The sequence below is a fragment of the Pipistrellus hanaki genome (genome assembly GCF_964339955.1).
Source record: "Pipistrellus hanaki genome assembly, chromosome: 6".
Lineage (NCBI taxonomy): Eukaryota > Metazoa > Chordata > Mammalia > Chiroptera > Vespertilionidae > Pipistrellus > Pipistrellus hanaki.
The window spans coordinates 5,327,943-5,346,321 of NC_140508.1; the positions used below are offsets into that span (position 1 = coordinate 5,327,943).

The 18,379-nt window shown below is 66.5% G+C and overlaps 1 protein-coding gene across 2 annotated transcripts in view; it reads right to left on the reverse strand.

Annotated features, from left to right (window-relative positions):
- The window catches only part of LAMA5 (laminin subunit alpha 5), a 50,719-nt gene that overhangs the window by 12,873 nt on the left and 19,467 nt on the right, over positions 1 to 18,379 (reverse strand). For both annotated transcript variants that reach the window (XM_084888988.1, XM_084888987.1), the window contains exons 12-39: positions 15,603 to 15,743; positions 15,392 to 15,529; positions 15,177 to 15,311; positions 14,956 to 15,090; positions 14,744 to 14,881; positions 14,210 to 14,262; positions 13,902 to 14,007; positions 13,742 to 13,794; positions 13,548 to 13,653; positions 13,061 to 13,160; positions 12,757 to 12,913; positions 12,515 to 12,653; positions 12,184 to 12,326; positions 10,360 to 10,466; positions 10,109 to 10,262; positions 9,616 to 9,776; positions 9,432 to 9,540; positions 3,511 to 3,608; positions 3,220 to 3,421; positions 3,016 to 3,142; positions 2,396 to 2,535; positions 2,044 to 2,159; positions 1,752 to 1,963; positions 1,218 to 1,422; positions 881 to 1,025; positions 588 to 728; positions 332 to 493; positions 84 to 185 (exon numbers count right to left, since the gene is read on the reverse strand). In XM_084888988.1, coding sequence (XP_084745114.1) covers positions 84 to 185; positions 332 to 493; positions 588 to 728; positions 881 to 1,025; positions 1,218 to 1,422; positions 1,752 to 1,963; positions 2,044 to 2,159; positions 2,396 to 2,535; positions 3,016 to 3,142; positions 3,220 to 3,421; positions 3,511 to 3,608; positions 9,432 to 9,540; positions 9,616 to 9,776; positions 10,109 to 10,262; positions 10,360 to 10,466; positions 12,184 to 12,326; positions 12,515 to 12,653; positions 12,757 to 12,913; positions 13,061 to 13,160; positions 13,548 to 13,653; positions 13,742 to 13,794; positions 13,902 to 14,007; positions 14,210 to 14,262; positions 14,744 to 14,881; positions 14,956 to 15,090; positions 15,177 to 15,311; positions 15,392 to 15,529; positions 15,603 to 15,743 — 3,725 coding nt within the window. The remainder of the gene's footprint in view (positions 1 to 83; positions 186 to 331; positions 494 to 587; positions 729 to 880; positions 1,026 to 1,217; positions 1,423 to 1,751; positions 1,964 to 2,043; positions 2,160 to 2,395; positions 2,536 to 3,015; positions 3,143 to 3,219; positions 3,422 to 3,510; positions 3,609 to 9,431; positions 9,541 to 9,615; positions 9,777 to 10,108; positions 10,263 to 10,359; positions 10,467 to 12,183; positions 12,327 to 12,514; positions 12,654 to 12,756; positions 12,914 to 13,060; positions 13,161 to 13,547; positions 13,654 to 13,741; positions 13,795 to 13,901; positions 14,008 to 14,209; positions 14,263 to 14,743; positions 14,882 to 14,955; positions 15,091 to 15,176; positions 15,312 to 15,391; positions 15,530 to 15,602; positions 15,744 to 18,379) is intronic.

Consider the following 18,379-nt stretch of genomic DNA (forward strand, 5'->3'; position numbering starts at 1 on the left):
GGAGGCGGGCAAGCGCGGGGTCAGGGCTGCCCACCGCCCGGCTCGGCTGTGCCCACGGCGCCCGCCCGCCGCCCGGCAGCCACCTGCAGCAGCACGTCCGGCAGGCTCTCCGTGGGGAGGAACACGTCTCCCCGCGGGCTCTCCGAGTGCAGCTCGTAGCGCAGGGTCCCCCCGTAGGACGACACCTGGAGGTGGGACAGGGGTGTGCTGGCCTGACCCGCTCCGCGGCCCACGTCTCCGCAGAGGCCCTGGGCGCGCCAGGCTGGCCTGTGGGCTCAGGAGCCGCCCGCCGCCTGGGACATCGCCCTCCGGAGGCCGACGCGCCACTCACCCGGTCCCCCAGGTAGGAGGGCGGCGCCTGCCAGTACAGCTCGGGAACGGTGTCGGGCAGGTGCTGCAGGTCCGCGTGGAGCAGCCCTGCCTCCGCCCGCAGCTCATGGGGCACCACGTGCCGGTCACTGCTCAGCAGCGTCCAGCCCTCCATGTCCACGAACTGTGGGCACAGGGGGACTCGGTGAGCACCGCCCTAGGCCCGCCCGCCGGCGGGAGCAGCGTGCCCTCCGGGCGGAGCCCGCGCCTGCACGCACCTCCTGGCGGGAGTGGATGGAGCTCCGGCAGCGATCGGTGGCCCCGAAGCAGAAGCAGCGGGTGCAGCCTTTGGGGTTGGCGGCGTCCAGCGAGAAGGTCCCAAGGCGGCACTGGTCACACCTGGGGCCCTGGACGTTCTCCTGGGCAGCGGCCGGGCAAGGCGATTGGCAGGTGTGCGATGGCCTCACCACCTCGGCTGCCCGTCACCCCGGCTTCCGGGAGCCCTCCCCGCCCCCGAGGCTGCCCCCCGTGGGTGAGGCCGGACCAGCGTGGCAGGGCCTCCTGTCCTCACCTTGCAGTGACACTGGCCCGTGAGCGGGTCACACACGCTCGGCGCCGAGCCGGCCTGGTGGCAGTCGCAGGGGCGGCAGCCGGGGTAGCCGTAGAAGCCGGGGGCACAGGTGTCGCAGCGGCGCCCAGCCACGTGGGGTCTGCACCTGCCACAGGGCAGCAGAAGCGGGCTGGGCCCCCTACCAGGCCCCCCACACTGCAGCGAGAGGCAGGCGGTCCCCTGCCCCCGAACTGAAGGAGAGGGCGCTGCGACCGAGGAGGGAGTGTGGGCCCGGGACCCCTGGGCCCAGACATGCCACCCCGAGCCCCGGACCACGCGGTCAGGGCCCCTGGCTCACCGGCACTGGCCGCTGTCCTGGTCGCAGGTGGGGTCGGCCAGCTCCTGCACGCCGGGCCTCGAGCAGTTGCACTCCTCGCAGCCGACCAGTGGGTGGCAGCCGAAGGTCCGGGGCTGGCAGGTGACGCAGGCGGGTGGCACGGTGCGCGGCGGGCAGAGGCAGTGGCCGGTGAGCTCGTCGCACAGGCGGCCCTCACAGTCGCAGGCTGCGGGGAGCGTGCATGGCTGTGGCCCCGCTGCCCCTCACGGAGGCCAGCCCGCAGCCCGCCCGCTCCCGCCCTGCCACCAGCTCCGGGCCCTGGCCTCAGGGGCTGCTCCGATGTGGGGTCCGCCACCTGGGATCGCCGTCCCAGGACCTTCTGGGCAGCCCTGCAAAGCCTGGGCCGGATGCTGCCTGAGGTCCCACAAGGCAGGAGGGGGCCGGACTGGCCTGCCAGGCTCTAGAATGTTCTCCTGACCCATGTCCACGTTTCCGTGGGAAGCCCCTCTGAGCCTGGGCGCCCCCTGCTGGCGAACCCGGGGACGGAGTACTCACGTCTGCAGCTGGGGAAGCCCCAGTAGCCGGTGGCGCAGCGAGAGCAGGCTCGGCCGATGACGTGAGGGCGGCAGGGACACTGGCCCCCGTAGGGCTCGCACGTGGGGCCGGTGGCGCCTACTTCGTGGCAGCCGCACGGCCGCGCCCCGTTGTTGTAGAAGAGGGAGAGGGACGTGGCCGCGTCTCGGCAGAACGGGGATGAGCTGGTGGGGCTGGGGTGAGGGGCAGGTGGTGAGGCTGGCTCCCTGCCCGGGCCCCCTGCCCTGCCCCAGCCCGCCCCGAGCCCGCCCACCTGACATGGTAGCCGTGGGTGGCACACTGGCTGATGAAGTCATAGGACTTGTCCAGGGGCTCCTCCTGGAGGTAGCTGGAGCTGTAGGCGTCCTCAGGGACCACCAGCACGTACTCCTAGGGCACGGGGTCCGGTCACCTCCGTGGGCCCAGCAGAGGGCCCGCCCGCTGGAGCGCACCCCGGGGCCTCTGCACCGGCCGAGGCTGGCCGGGCAGCTAAGACAGTGGGGGCATCACCCCAGCCCTGTCCCCGCCCTCGAATGACTGCGGGGTGACCGGTGTGGGCCGGGTGTGAGGAGCGAGGTGTGCGCAGGTTCAGGACGTCTGCATCAGGGACACCACCGCGGACTCACCACCCAGAGCCAGCGGCCCTCGGGCACACGCAGGGTCACGGTGAGCTCGCTGTCGGTCACATCCAAAATGGCCTGGCCCTCGCACACCACCAGGCTGCGGCAGCCATAGCCATGTGGGCAGAAGGTGGCGTTGGCATGCCCTGGAGAGGCGAGGAAAGCAGGTCATCCCCCACCCTCACCGAGCCGGGCCCCCGATCCTCCGGGCGGCCGCCCCGCAGTCACCACCCGGACCAGCCGTGGCCCCTGGGCGTGGCGGAGCGGGGACAAAATGGGCAAACACGTAGGACACGATTCCTCAGCAAGGTCCTGTGGTACCCTGATGGCCTGCGGGTGACGGTGACCCCTGACTCCTAAGACACACGTGAGGAAGAGTCAGGAGGGGCTGCAGGCGGGCTGTGGGCACTGGACACTGTGGGCCCGAGGGCATCTCGTTTGAGAACTGACGACAGGAGAGGCGTGTGGACCTGTCCCTCAGCCAGGTGACAGGCATCGGGCCACGGGCCACGGAGCCGCACGCCATCTGTGCGCACTCCTCAGCGCTACCACACGGGGCCTCTGTGTGCGGTGACCCCCGGGCTGTGTGGATGAGGGAGTCTGCCCGCCTGCCCCGCCCCGCTCACCGTGCCAGACGCGGCCCCCGTTCACGAGGACCTCCACGGCGAAGGCGGGGTGGGCGGGCTGGTAGCCGTGCAGCAGGAAGGCGTAGCGGCCCAGGGCGGGCACGTGGGTGGTGAAGACCACGGTCCCCTGCAGGGACAGGCTCCGTGAGGGGCAGGTGTGGGCCATGGGCTCCCCTGCACACCCGTCACCCACACCGTCCTCACCTGGGGGTGCCGCAGCAAGGTGGGCTCGGCATCGGGGTCCACGGCGGTGGGGGGCCGCGGCTGAGGTCCGGACGGGGGTGCGCCTGGCGTGAGCTCCTGCGAGCGGGTCAGTGGGAGGCCGGGCGGCAAGGGCAGCACCAGGCAGTCCCGGAGGATGGTGGGCTGGGGTGGCTTCGGGAAGCGGGAGGGCAGGCAGGAGGTGCTGGGGAGGGGGGCGTGGGGCTGAGTGCGGCCTGGCCAGTGTGCCCACAGCCGCTCAGCCCCCCACAGGCCAGCCCCTCCCGCCCCTACCTGCTGGGGCCGAAGGCCCCGTGGCTGCTGACGCAGTGGACCCGGGGCTCCACAAACTCCAGGCTGAACGTCTCCACGGGCACCAAGGTGATGCTGTGCTGTGGGCAGAAGGCCAGGCGTGCACGTGGGCACACAGGTGGAATCTGTCCACACTGGTGTCCTACCTGAGTTCTGCTCTTTTGTAATATATTTTATTGATTTTTTACAGAAAGGAAGGGAGAGGGATAGAGAGAAACATTGATGAGAGAGACACATCCATCAGCTGCCTCCTGCACACCCCCTACTGGGGATGTGCCCGCAACCCAGGTACATGCCCTTAATGGAATCGAACCTGAGACCCGTCAGTCCACAGGCAGACACTCCATCCACTGAGCCAAGCCTGTTAGGGCCCAAGTCCTGCTCGTGACACAAGTCCCTGCCTGCTCGCCAGCTCCTGCCCTGTCTGACAGCCTCAGCCCTGAGGGCAGTGTCTGGGGCGGCACCTCCCGTTGTCCCCGAGCGCGGTCCTCTCGCCAGCCACGCCACTGACCGCCTGCCTCCCCCTGCTCTGGGACGGCTCCCGGCGGGCATTCTGCCGGTGCCGCCCACTGCGATGGGAAGTGAAGACAAATGTGGCCAAGCAGATGCACTGCAGCCACAGCAGGAAGGCCGCGTGACCACGGCAACACACACGGGTCAGCAGAAGGGCGGGCGCCCTGTGATTGTTACAGAAAGTCCCTGTGACAACAGAGGAAGGGTGCTGCGGTTTGGGGGGGTGCCCTGGGTGCTCCCTCGAGTGCACAGAAAGTTGGGCACACCCTGTCCACGGCCACCAGTGGGAGACAACGGGTCCCAGCGGGCGCCCAGAGGCAGCCGCAGCTGTCCCCGCGTCCGCACACCTGTCCCCCGTCCGCACACCTGTCCCCGCGTCCGCACACCTGTCCCCGCGTCTGCACACCTGTCCCCCGTCCGCACACCTGTCCCCCGTCCGCACACCTGTCCCCCGTCCGCACACCTGTCCCCGCGTCCGCACACCTGTCCCCCGTCCGCACACCTGTCCCCGCGTCCGCACACCTGTCCCCCGTCCGCACACCTGTCCCCCGTCCGCACACCTGTCCCCGCGGTCCGCACACCTGTCCCCACGTCCGCACACCTGTCCCCGCGTCCGCACACCTGTCCCCGCGTCCGCACACCTGTCCCCGCGGTCCGCACACCTGTCCCCGCGTCCGCACACCTGTCCCCCGTCTGCACACCTGTCCCCGGGTCCGCACACCTGTCCCTGCGTCCGCACACCTGTCCCCCGTCCGCACACCTGTCCCCGCGTCCGCACACCTGTCCCCGCGTCCGCACACCTGTCCCCGCGGTCCGCACACCTGTCCCCCGTCCGCACACCTGTCCCCGGGTCCGCACACCTGTCCCCGCGTCCGCACACCTGTCCCCCGTCCGCACACCTGTCCCTGCGGTCCGCACACCTGTCCCCGCGTCCGCACACCTGTCCCTGCGGTCCGCACACCTGTCCCCGCGTCCGCACACCTGTCCCCGCGTCCGGACAGGTCCGCACACCTGTCCCTGCGTCCGCACACCTGTCCCCCGTCCGCACACCTGTCCCCGCGTCTGCACACCTGTCCCCCGTCCGCACACCTGTCCCTACGTCCGCACACCTGTCCCCGTGGTCCGCACACCTGTCCCTGCGTCCGCACACCTGTCCCCCGTCCGCACACCTGTCCCCACGTCCGCACACCTGTCCCCGCGTCCGGACAGGTGTGCACACCTGTCCCCGCGTTCGCACACCTGTCCCCCGTCTGCACACCTGTCCCCGCGTCCGCACACCTGTCCCTGCGTCCGCACACCTGTCCCCGTGGTCCGCACACCTGTCCCTGCGGTCCGCACACCTGTCCCCGCGTCCGCACACCTGTCCCCCGTCCGCACACCTGTCCCCGCGTCCGCACACCTGTCCCCGTGTCCACACACCTGTCCCTGCGGTCCGCACACCTGTCCCCGCGTCCGCACACCTGTCCCCGCGTCCGGACAGGTGTGCACACCTGTCCCCGCGTCCGCACACCTGTCCCTGCGTCCGCACACCTGTCCCCCGTCCGCATACCTGTCCCCGCGTCTGCACACCTGTCCCCCGTCCGCACACCTGTCCCTGCGTCCGCACACCTGTCCCTGCGGTCCGCACACCTGTCCCCGCGTCCGCACACCTGTCCCCGCGTCCGGACAGGTCCGCACACCTGTCCCCGCGTCCGCACACCTGTCCCTGCGTCCGCACACCTGTCCCCCGTCCGCACACCTGTCCCCGCGTCTGCACACCTGTCCCCCGTCCGCACACCTGTCCCTGCGTCCGCACACCTGTCCCCCGTCCGCACACCTGTCCCTGCGTCCGCACACCTGTCCCCCGTCCGCACACCTGTCCCCGCGTCTGCACACCTGTCCCCCGTCCGCACACCTGTCCCTGCGTCCGCACACCTGTCCCCGCGTCTGCACACCTGTCCCCTGTCCGCACACCTGTCCCTGCGGTCCGCACACCTGTCCCCCGTCCGCACACCTGTCCCTGCGGTCCGCACACCTGTCCCCCGTCCGCACACCTGTCCCCGCGTCCGCACACCTGTCCCCCGTCCGCACACCTGTCCCTGCGTCCGCACACCTGTCCCTGCGTCCGCACACCTGTCCCCACGTCCGCACACCTGTCCCCCGTCCGCACACCTGTCCCTGCGTCCGCACACCTGTCCCACGTCCGCACACCTGTCCCCGCGTCCGCACACCTGTCCCCCGTCCGCACACCTGTCCCCCGTCCGCACACCTGTCCCCCGTCCGCACACCTGTCCCCGCGTCTGCACACCTGTCCCCCGTCCGCACACCTGTCCCCCGTCCGCACACCTGTCCCCGCGTCTGCACACCTGTCCCCCGTCCGCACACCTGTCCCTGCATCCGCACACCTGTCCCCGTGGTCCGCACACCTGTCCCCGTCCGCACACCTGTCCCTGCGGTCCGCACACCTGTCCCCGCGTCTGCACACCTGTCCCCCGTCCGCACACCTGTCCCTGCGTCCGCACACCTGTCCCCGTGGTCCGCACACCTGTCCCCGTCCGCACACCTGTCCCTGCGGTCCGCACACCTGTCCCCGCGTCTGCACACCTGTCCCCCGTCCGCACACCTGTCCCTGCGTCCGCACACCTGTCCCCGTCCGCACACCTGTCCCCGTCCGCACACCTGTCCCCGCGTCCGCACACCTGTCCCCGTCCGCACACCTGTCCCCGTCCGCACACCTGTCCCCCGTCCGCACACCTGTCCCTGCGACCGCACACCTGTCCCCCGTCCGCACACCTGTCCCTGCGTCTGCACACCTGTCCCCCGTCCGCACACCTGTCCCCCGTCCGCACACCTGTCCCCGCGTCTGCACACCTGTCCCCCGTCCGCACACCTGTCCCCGTCCGCACACCTGTCCCCGTGGTCCGCACACCTGTCCCCGTCCGCACACCTGTCCCCCGTCCGCACACCTGTCCCCGCGTCCGCACACCTGTCCCCGCGTCCGCACACCTGTCCCCGTCCGCACACCTGTCCCCGCGTCCGCACACCTGTCCCCGCGGTCCGCACACCTGTCCCCGCGTCCGCACACCTGTCCCTGCGGTCCGCACAACTGTCCCCGTGGTCCGCACACCTGTCCCCGCGTCCGCACACCTGTCCCCGCGGTCCGCACACCTGTCCCCGCGGTCCGCACACCTGTCCCCGTGGTCCGCACACCTGTCCCCGCGTCCGCACACCTGTCCCCGTCCGCACACCTGTCCCCGTCCGCACACCTGTCCCCGCGTCCGCACACCTGTCCCCGTGGTCCGCACACCTGTCCCTGCGTCCGCACACCTGTCCCCGTGGTCCGCACACCTGTCCCCGTGGTCCACACACCTGTCCCCGTGGTCCGCACACCTGTCCCCGTGGTCCGCACACCTGTCCCCGTCCGCACACCTGTCCCCGTGTCCGCACACCTGTCCCCGTCCGCACACCTGTCCCCCGTCCGCACACCTGTCCCCGTGGTCCGCACACCTGTCCCCGCGTCCGCACACCTGTCCCCGTCCGCACACCTGTCCCCGTCCGCACACCTGTCCCCGCGTCCGCACACCTGTCCCCGCGTCCGCACACCTGTCCCCGTCCGCACACCTGTCCCCGTGTCCGCACACCTGTCCCCGCCCGCACACCTGTCCCCGTCCGCACACCTGTCCCCGTGTCCGCACACCTGTCTCCCGTCCGCACACCTGTCCCCGTCCGCACACCTGTCCCCGTCCGCACACCTGTCCCCGTGGTCCGCACACCTGTCCCCGGGTCCGCACACCTGTCCCCGTCCGCACACCTGTCCCCGTCCGCACACCTGTCCCCGTCCGCACACCTGTCCCCCTTCCGCACACCTGTCCCCGTCCGCACACCTGTCCCCGTCCGCACACCTGTCCCCGCGTCCGCACACCTGTCCCCGTCCGCACACCTGTCCCCGGGTCCGCACACCTGTCCCCGTCCGCACACCTGTCCCCGTCCGCACACCTGTCCCCCGTCCGCACACCTGTCCCCGTCCGCACACCTGTCCCCGTCCGCACACCTGTCCCCGTCCGCACACCTGTCCCCCGTCCGCACACCTGTCCCCGTCCGCACACCTGTCCCCGTCCGCACACCTGTCCCCGTCCGCACACCTGTCCCCCGTCCGCACACCTGTCCCCGTCCGCACACCTGTCCCCGTCCGCACACCTGTCCCCGTCCGCACACCTGTCCCCGTGGTCCGCACACCTGTCCCCGTCCGCACACCTGTCCCCGTCCGCACAACTGTCCCCGCGTCCGCACACCTGTCCCCGTGGTCCGCACACCTGTCCCCGTCCGCACACCTGTCCCCGTCCGCACACCTGTCCCCGTCCGCACACGGGAACAGCGCCATGCCGCGGCCCTCTCCCGGCCCGGCTCGCTGTTCTGGACGCTTTTATAAAAACGTGCATCTATCGCTCTGGGAACCTCCTAAAGGCCTAGGCCAGTGGTCAGCAAACTCATTAGTCAACAAAGCCAAATACCAACAGGACAACTGAAATTTCTTTTGAGAACCACATTTTTAAACTTAAACTTCTTCTAACGCCTCTTCTTCAACATAGATTCGCCCAGGCCGTGGTATTTTGTGGAAGAGCCACACTCAAGGGGCCAAAGAGCCGCATGTGGCTCGCGAGCCGCAGTTTGCCGACCACGGGGCAAGGGAAGTGGCTGCAACAGACTTCGCAGAGGGCAACGCCAGTGTTTCTGGTCTGTGTGGAATAAACCCTGCCGCTCGGTGCTGGGCTCCAGAGCGAGGGAGACAGCAGTGTCTGACGACAGCTAATCGCGGCGACCTGGCCCGCCCGTGAGGCGGGGCCGAGGACCGGCCACGCGGCTGCTGAGGCTGCACTACGGGACCCGCACAGACTCTTCCCGGCACAGGGGGCCTGTTCCCACGGCATCTGCTCCGGTAAATTGTACCCAAAGGGATTCTGTGGAGATCACCGCCCTCCCTGCTCCAGTGTGTCCCTTCCCCAGGGGCTTGGTGTTACTATGAGTGAGAGGAAGAACCCTGCAGGTGGAAGGTTCTGGAAGAACAGACAGGCACGAGCTATCGGTGGCACTGGTGACGGGACCTGCGCTAGTTCCCTTCTCCTACTTTTTTTGATGTTAATCCTCACCTGAGGGTAATTTTTCCATTGATTTTTAGAGTGAAATGGAGGGAGGGAGAAGGAGGAGAGAGAGAGAGAGGAACATGGATGTGAGAGACACTTCCTGCACGTGCCCAACCGGGGTTGGGGATTGAACCTGCAACCCAAGTAATGCCCTCTAACCACTGAGCACACCGGCCAGGGCACTTCTCTCTACCCTTCATGTGGGTTTAAGCTCTTCTGAAAGGCCTGCCGCCCGGGGCCCTGGGCCGTGCAGGAGGTGCCGGGCCTTACCAGGAAGAAGTGCGCCTGCTGGGCCGTGAGCCGGACGCTGGCCTCTGTGTCCAGGTGGAAGGCCACCAGGTGGTGCTGCTCGTCCAGAGCGGTGCCCCGGCAGAGGGTGCTGGGTGGGGCAGGGGCAGTCAGCGGGTGAGCAGCCCTGGGGCCCAATCCCCCCACCTCCGCCCTGAGTACCTACCTGTACAGGCAGGGGAGCAGCGTGAGCGCCCCCTGCTGGGGGAGACGCTGGGGAGTGTGCACGACCACACCCACCTCCTGGTGGGCCTCCTCGTTGGCATACTCCACCACCAGGGCATAGCGGCCCGGCCTGGGCACCGCCACCTGCAGCTGGACGTCCACCTGGGGACAGGGCGGTCAGAGGCCTGCCGGCCCCCCCAGGCTCCCTGGGACACCCCTCCGGGGCCCTCCCCCAGAGCACGGGATCTCTCGGCCTCTGCCCTGTTCCCTCTGGCCTCCCTGCCCCCCGACCTCACCTCTGCTGAGCAGAGCCCAGCGGTCCAGCCTGAGCCTGAGACTGAGCCGCTTGCCACGCCCTCACCGTGGCCGGAGGCTGGGCTCATAGAGGCGGCCCTGAGGGTGTCCTGGCCCGTGCCCTCACTGCCACACGGACGTCTCCCAGGCCGAGGGCACCCTTCCCGCAGGTCTCGGCCCCGCCCCCCGGGGACACGCACGTCATTGCCCTGGCAGACGGCCAGCAGGGGGTGCGAGGGGCTGAGCTGCTCCCGGGGGCAGGGCCGGGGCAGGCTGTTGTCCCGCAGACACAGGGCCTCGAGCCCGGGAGCCGAGGGGAAGCCGTCCAGGGGCAGGTGGGTGTAGAGCAGGCAGCTGCGGGCACAGTCTCCGTCAGCACGGGGCCAAGGCCGGCCTGCAGTGGCGGTCAGCCCCCCCTCTCCAGGCCCCCCCTCGCCAGGCCGGCCCTCACTTCTCCCCGGCGCGCTGGGAGGCCGGCCGGAAGGTGCAGGCCTCTGTCACCCGCAGCTGCAGCAGGGCCGCCTCGTAGTAAGCGCTGGGCAGCAGCACCACGTAGTCCTGCGGGGGGAGAGGCATCAGTGCTGGGCCACCCCCTCCTCAGCCCGCTACCCACTCCGCTACCCCCTCCTCAGCCCGCTACCCACTCCGCTACCCACTCCTCAGCCCGCTACCCACTCCCCACTCTGCCACCCACTCCTCAGCCCGCTACCCCCTCCTCAGCCCGCTACCCACTCCCCACTCTGCCACCCACTCCTCAGCTCGCTACCCACTCCCCACTCTGCCACCCACTCCTCAGCCCCCCTACCCCCTCCTCAGCCCGCTACCCACTCCGCTACCCCCTCCTCAGCCCGCTACCCACTCCGCCACCCCCTCCTCAGCCCGCTACCCACTCTGCCACCCACTCCTCAGCCCGCTACCCACTCCTCAGCCCGCTACCCACTCTGCCACCCCCTCCTCAGCCCGCTACCCACTCTGCCACCCCCTCCTCAGCCCGCTACCCACTCTGCCACCCACTCCTCAGCCCGCTACCCCCTCCTCAGCCCGCTACCCACTCTGCCACCCCCTCCTCAGCCCGCTACCCACTCTGCCACCCCCTCCTCAGCCCGCTACCCACTCTGCCACCCCCTCCTCAGCCCGCTACCCACTCTGCCACCCCCTCCTCAGCCCGCTACCCACTCTGCCACCCACTCCTCAGCCCGCTACCCACTCCCCACTCTGCCACCCCCTCCTCAGCCCGCTACCCACTCTGCCACCCACTCCTCAGCCCCCCTACCCCCTCCTCAGCCCGCTACCCACTCCGCTACCCCCTCCTCAGCCCGCTACCCACTCCGCTACCCACTCCTCAGCCCACTACCCACTCCTCAGCCCGCTACCCACTCCGCTACCCACTCCTCAGCCCGCTACCCACTCCGCTACCCACTCCTCAGCCCACTACCCACTCCTCAGCCCGCTACCCACTCCGCTACACACTCCTCAGCCCGCTCCCCACTCCGCCACCCACTCCTCAGCCCGCTACCCACTCCTCAGCCCGCTACCCACTCCGCTACCCACTCCTCAGCCCACTACCCACTCCTCAGCCCGCTACCCACTCCGCTACCCACTCCTCAGCCCACTACCCACTCCTCAGCCCGCTACCCACTCCGCTACCCACTCCTCAGCCCGCTACCCACTCCGCTACCCACTCCTCAGCCCACTACCCACTCCTCAGCCCGCTACCCACTCCGCTACACACTCCTCAGCCCGCTCCCCACTCCGCCACCCACTCCTCAGCCCGCTACCCACTCCTCAGCCCGCTACCCACTCCGCTACCCACTCCTCAGCCCGCTACCCACTCTGCTATCCACCCCTCAGCCCGCTACCCACTCCTCAGCCCGCTACCCACTCCTCAGCCCGCTACCCACTCCGCTACCCACTCCTCAGCCCACTCCCCACTCCGCCACCCACTCCTCAGCCCGCTACCCACTCCTCAGCCCGCTACCCACTCCGCTACCCACTCCTCAGCCCACTCCCCACTCCGCCACCCACTCCTCAGCCCGCTACCCACTCCTCAGCCCCCCTACCCATTCCACTACCCACTCCGCTACCCACTCCTCAGCCCGCTACCCACTCCTCAGCCCCCCTACCCATTCCGCTACTCACTCCTCAGCCCGCTACCCACTCCTCAGCCCCCCTACCCACTCCGCTACCCACTCCTCAGTCCGCTACCCACTCCTCAGTCCGCCACCCACTCCTCAGCCCGCCACCCTCTCGGCCCGCCCCCTCCGGCCCGCCTCACCAGGAGCACGCCTTCGGCCTCCACGAGCAGGGCCCAGGTGCCAGGGTTCAGCACGAAGGGCTCCCCGAAGCCTCTCTGGGGCACGGTGACGAAGGAGGGCTCGGTGCTGGGCGGGAAGGCCACCGGCTGGCTCTGCTCCGTGCCTGTGGGGAGGCGGGAGGAATGGCCGCACGCCGGCCAGCGGGCAGGTGGCTTCCCTCCTGTGCGGGGCCACGGGGCGGGGCGGGGGAGGTGTGGGTGCGCGGGGGTCTGGCACAGGCGGGAGGGGAGAGGCTGGGGAGTGCCCTGGCTGAGCGGGTAGCAGGCTGAGGGGAGTGCCCGATGCACTCACAGTTGGCACAGGTGGCAAACTTGCCCTCCTCCTGCACAGACACCTGCCCGCTCACGCTCGAGGGCCCGCGGTTGACGTAGCGGAACACCAGCCAGAAGAGGTCAGGGGAGGTCACGTTCAGCCTGGCCACAATCCTGGGCTGGGGGACATGGTGCACCGGGGTCACCCCTCCCTGGCCATTCACCGCTGGGTCCTGTGCCTCAGAGGCCTGCCCACCCACCGGGCATTTAAGCTGTGCCCACCTGGATGGGCGCCATCTGCGCGTAGCCCCTCCAGCTGAAGTTCTCAAACTCCAGGGGGTTGAAGCCGAAGCGCACGGGGTGGCCCTCGGGCGTGGCCGCCTCCTCCAGCTCCAGGCGCAGGTGGTGCAGGTCAGGAAGGTAGTGGTCTGGCGCTGGCCTGGCCACAACACGGGGTCAGAGCAGCCTGTGGCTGTCTGGGGGGCGGGCCCTGGTCCGGCACAGCCCCCGGGGTCTCCAGGGACAAGCCCATGGCCAGCTGCCTCCCGTAGGCTGCCTCCCCCACCGACTGGCATGGGGTACCTACTTGCTGCAGGTGGGGCCATGCATGTTGGGGCGGCAGCGGCAGGCGCCCGTCCTGGGGTCACAGCCCTGGCCCAGCGCACCGCCGACATCACAGCGGCAGCCTGGACAGAGGGGTGAGGTCAGTGCTGCGGTCGCACCCGCCTCAGGCCTCCTCCAAGCCCGGCTCAGGGGACAGGCCCCGGGCTCCGTCCACCTTGTCAGGAGGAACGGGCTGAGAAGCCAACCGGGACTCGGCACCGGGGAGGTTCTGAGTACAGGCCGGAGGAAGGGGCGGGAATGAGGGTGATGTCTGTCAGGTGCAGGGTTGGAGGGAAGGGCCCGAGGGCAGAGCCCACCCCAGCCCAGCCCCGGCCGGCCGAGCACCAGGAACAGCTCTGTGAGTCCCAGTGCAGCGTCAGGCTCCCCGAGCCCAGAACCCCCGGCTCTGACTCCCGTCCCCCAGGCCTCGGCCCCCCGCCGTGTCTGAGGGCCCAGCAGGAGGCACTCACTGTGGCAGCCGAAGTAGCCGGCCTGGCCCAGCCCGAAGAAGCCGTCCTTGCACACGGCGCAGGTCTGGCCGCACACGTGGGGCTTGCAGAAGCACTGGCCGTTGCCCTGGGGGGAGGGCGAAGGTGGGGCTAGGCAGGGAAGGGTGTCCCACGCACCTGCCTCGACAGCCCCAGCACCCGGCCCTCAGACTCACCAGCTGGCACTCGGCAGCTCCACCCAGTGTGCCCCTGGGGTCACAGCTGCAGCCTGCGGGAGGGGAAGGGCAGGCCTGACGGTGGACTCTGAGGCCAACCCTCGCCTCCCTGTCCCTCCAGGGTCCCCCCAGCCCCAGCATGCACTCTGGGCAGACTCACGGGTGCAGCCCTCAGGGTTGCTGGAACTCAGCCCCCAGAAGCCAGGTTTACAGCGATCGCAGCTTGGCCCCTCCACGTGTGCCCGGCATGTACACAGGGCCTGCGCCTGGGAGAGGTTGAGACTGAGGGTCAGAGTGGGCCCCTCCTCCTATCTACCAACTCTCAGCCCTGGAGCCCGGCCTGCACACCTCTGGCGCCCCCCAGAGTGGACGGAGGGCCCGCCAGGGGGACAGATAGGCCCCGAGATTCCCCAGTGACCATTCGCAGGGGGAGCATCGGTCTCACCCCACCAAGGGCTGACGGCTCACCTCGGGAAGGACACGGTCGGCGGGGGCCAGGCCAGCAGGGTGGCAGGAGCCGGCTGTGGAGACACCGCTCGGTCATTCCTTAGTCACTGACCCTGACGGCAAAGAATCCCCAGGCCCGCCAGGCCCCACAGCTCCCACATGTGCAGATAGCGTGAAGATGTGCACTTCCATGTTCTGGTCCCCACACCACGAGGGCATGTGCCCTTTCCCCGCCCCAGCACATGATTATGAACAAGCAACCAGCGCACTCAGCACATGTACACACATGTGAACACGCATGTGAGCACACACGCGCACACACAGCATATGGACACAAACACAATGCGTGAACACACATCCAGGAACAAATACACGGAGGTGTGCATGGACACTACGAGAATCATGGATACACACCCACAGCATATGAACCTCACGTGAACACATGCGAGAAGCACCGTGTGGGCACATGCACGGGCACAGAGCACACAGTGGCGGGAATGCCCAGCACATGACGTGTGCAGCGTGTGAGCCTGAGTCGCACACGCACCACCTCACCTTCGCAGTAGGGGAAGTTGTAGGTGCCGGGTACACACGTGTCACACCGCAGCCCTGTCACTCGGGGCCGGCAGCTGCACTGCCCACTGCGGGGGTCGCAGGCTGCGTCCAGGGAGCCGTGGGCGGAGCAGTGGCAGGCTGGGGAGGATGGAGAGTGGGCTTGGGCATGAAGTGGGCCGTGCCTCCCCCCCGCCTCCTGCAGGGACACTCACGGGCACAGGCGGGGAAGCCGTGGAAACCGGGGCTGCACTCCCGGCAGGTGGTGCCTGTGTAGCCAGGGCGGCAGCGACACGCCCCGCCTACACTGCAGAGCTGGTCCAGGGCCCCCTGGGGGTCGCAGTCGCAAGCTGCAAGAGACAGGGGCAGGCCATGGGCACCGGCGTGGCCCTCCTCCACCCACCTCCGGGCGTCTGCCGGCCCGCCCTCCGCTCACCTCGGCAGTCGGGGTAGCCGTGGTGGCCGGGGCGACAGCGGTCACAGTGAGGGCCGTCGAACTCCGGCCGGCACAGGCAGCGCCCAGCCTCGTCGCAGCCCTCGGGCAGGGTCCCCGCGGTGCTGCAGCCACACACTGCGGGGCGAGAGGCACAGGGTGCTGAGTGGGGCAGACAAGACCCGGGCCCCCCATGCCCACGGGGAGGCCGTGCTCACGCTGGCAGAGGGGGAAGTGGAAGTAGCCGGGGGCACAGCGGTCACAGGTGGCGCCCTGGAAGCCTGCCCGGCACGCGCACTGGCCCGAGTCGCGGTCACAGTCACCGTCCACCACTCCGGGGCTGGCGCACTGGCACGCTGCAGGAGGGGCCACACTTGGTCCAGGGCCCGTGCGGGACGGGCGGGGGCGGGGGCGGGGGGCTGCACTCACGGTGGCAGTCCTGGCCGTAGAACCCCGGGGCACAGAGCTCGCAGTAGGTGCCCTGGAAGTTGGGTTTGCACAGGCAGCGTCCCAGCCGCGGGTCCTTCTGGCAGGCGTTGCCCTGGGTCCCGCCAGCGTTGCAGTCGCAGCCTGGGCGGGGCAGAGGGAAGCCTCAGAGGCCCTGCCGACCCGCCCTCCCCACAGGATCCTCCCTTCTCCACAATCCGTATCCGTACTTATTCTATTTTTTTTTTATTTTTATTTTTACTGATTTCAGAGAGGAAGGGGGAGGGAGAAAAGGAGAGGGAGAGGGAGAGGGAGAGGAAGAGGGAGAGGGAGAGGGAGAGGGAGAGGGAGAGACATCAATGATGAGAGAGAATCAATTGGCTGCCTCCTGCACGTTGGACTGAGCCCACAACCCTGACCAGAATTAAACCTGGGACCCTTTGGTCCACAGACCAACGCTCCATCCACAGAGCCAAACCGGCCAGGGCACATCCGAATGTTCCTACGCGGCACAAGAACTGAAAGACGATCAAAGGCAGGAGGGCCCCGGGCGTCCCAGGGGGTCGCTTCGTAAGGGGTACAAACAACGAGCCACTGTGTTGGACACCCAACACTAACGTGATATTGTAGAAAATTGTAATTGAAAAAACATATTTTAATTTTAAATCACACAAATAAATGACAATAAAAACCCCAGAAAGGGGAAGTTGATGTTCCAGGGAAAACAGTAGTGACTGACGAAACGGGCGACCACACACGGGGACTCTGTCGTCTGCGACGTAGACACCAGGTCCACCAGGCCGTTCACACAGCCACAAACATGTAACAGCCTCGCGACACGGTGAGAGAAAATGCTAGTCGTTTTTGTTGTCATTGATCCTCACCAGAGGACTTTTTCTCCATTGATCCTTAGAGAGGGGCAGGGATGAAGGAAGGGGAGAGAGAAACACTGATGTAGACACACAGATCGGCTGCCTCCCTATTGGAGCCGGGATCAAACCTGCAAGCCAGGAACATGCCCTTGGCCAGGCACCAAACCCGGACCCTTTGGTATCCAGGCTGACCACTGAGCAACACGGGGGTAGGAAGAAATAAGGAAAAATGTGTTCAAGCCGAAACCGGTTTGGCTCAATGGATAGAGTGTCGGCTTGGGGACTGAAAGGTCCCGGGTTCAATTCCGGTCAAGGGCATGTACCTTGGTTGCTTATCCCCAGTAGGGGGTGTGCAAGAGGCAGCTGATCGATGACTCTCTCTCATCGATGTTTCTAACTCTCTATCTCTCTCCCTTCCTCTCTGTACAAAATCAATAAAATATATTAAAAAAAGAAAAGAAAAATGTGTTCAAGTCTTACCTTGTGCATAGAGAGGGCCATGACTACCATTTAGATTTGTTACTGAGAGAGAAACAGCTCGATATTTGTCCAAAGTATAAGGATGGCCAAGGGCCAGGACTTCCAAACCCCCAGAGAAGAAAATACAGACCAACCAACCAAAACCAAAACACGTCTGGTTGTTCAACCAGCAAAAGGCAAGAGAGGGGAAATTAAGCCGAAAGGGAGAAATGCCACCATCCCTGTGCCAGGCCAGCTCCCGTCTGAGGCAAAACCCAAGGCCTCAGTTTGACTCTCAAAGGAACCACTCGGCGGGAAACAGCTGAAGACGCAGAGCCCTCGATGCAGGGAGAGAAGTGAGCGTGGAGACAGGGACGCCGATCCACGGCCGCGAGCATTAATGGGGACAGAAGGGATGTGTGCGGAGAAAACGGACTTCCGCACCCACCACGAGGCAGCAAACCCAAGCCTCTGAGAGCAGAACAAACACGGTCTTCAGTTGCAAAAAGCTAAATAAACTACCCACAGTTCGAGAGTTTGGCAAAACCAGACTCCTAGAGAGACAGATGGAATAGGCTGTTCTCAGAATGGGCAAAAACCACGCCCAGACAGAGTGGATTTAACAGCACAATTAACACGCGTGCTGGAACAGGTGCACACACAGAGATCTGTATCCAACAGAGAACACATGTTCCTGCCACATGTTCACGGAACAACCCAAAAGGGTGGAAAACAAAATACCAAATTCAAAACACAAAAAGCAGAAATCGTCCACTGCTGACTCTGACTATGATGCAGCAAAACGAGGACTGAACCGACAAGAAAGAACAGCGCCGGGCCAGTGTGGCTCAGTGGCTGAGCGTCCATCTGTAAGCCAGGAGGTCGTGGTTTGGCTGGTTGGGGCACATGCTGGGGTTGTGGGCTTGATCCTCAGTGTGGGGGTGAGCAGGAGGCAGCTGATTGATGATTCTCATCATTGATGTTTCTATCTCCCTCTCCCTTTCCCTTCCTCTCTGAAATCAATAGAGATTTATTTTACTATTATTATTATTTTTAAATATATATTTTATTGATTTTTTTACAGAAAGGGAGAGGGATAGAGAGTTATAAACATCAATGAGAGAGAATCATCAACCGGTTGCCTCCAGCACACCCCAACTGGGGATGTGCCTGCAACCAAGGAACATGCCCTTGACCGGAATCGAACCTGGGACCCTTCAGTCCTCAGGCCGACACTCTACCCACTGAGCCAAACCGGTTTTGGCAATAGAGATTTATTAAAAAAAAAAAAAAAAAAAGAGCAGAAAGAAAATCTAACCACCAAGAATGATAAACATGCTTCTAAAAAAACTGGTCAAAAGCAAATAAAAATGGAAATGACCAACAATGTAGAAAAAAGCAATAGTGAGAACACAACAATCAACCTTGTGCGATCGATACACCTAGCCA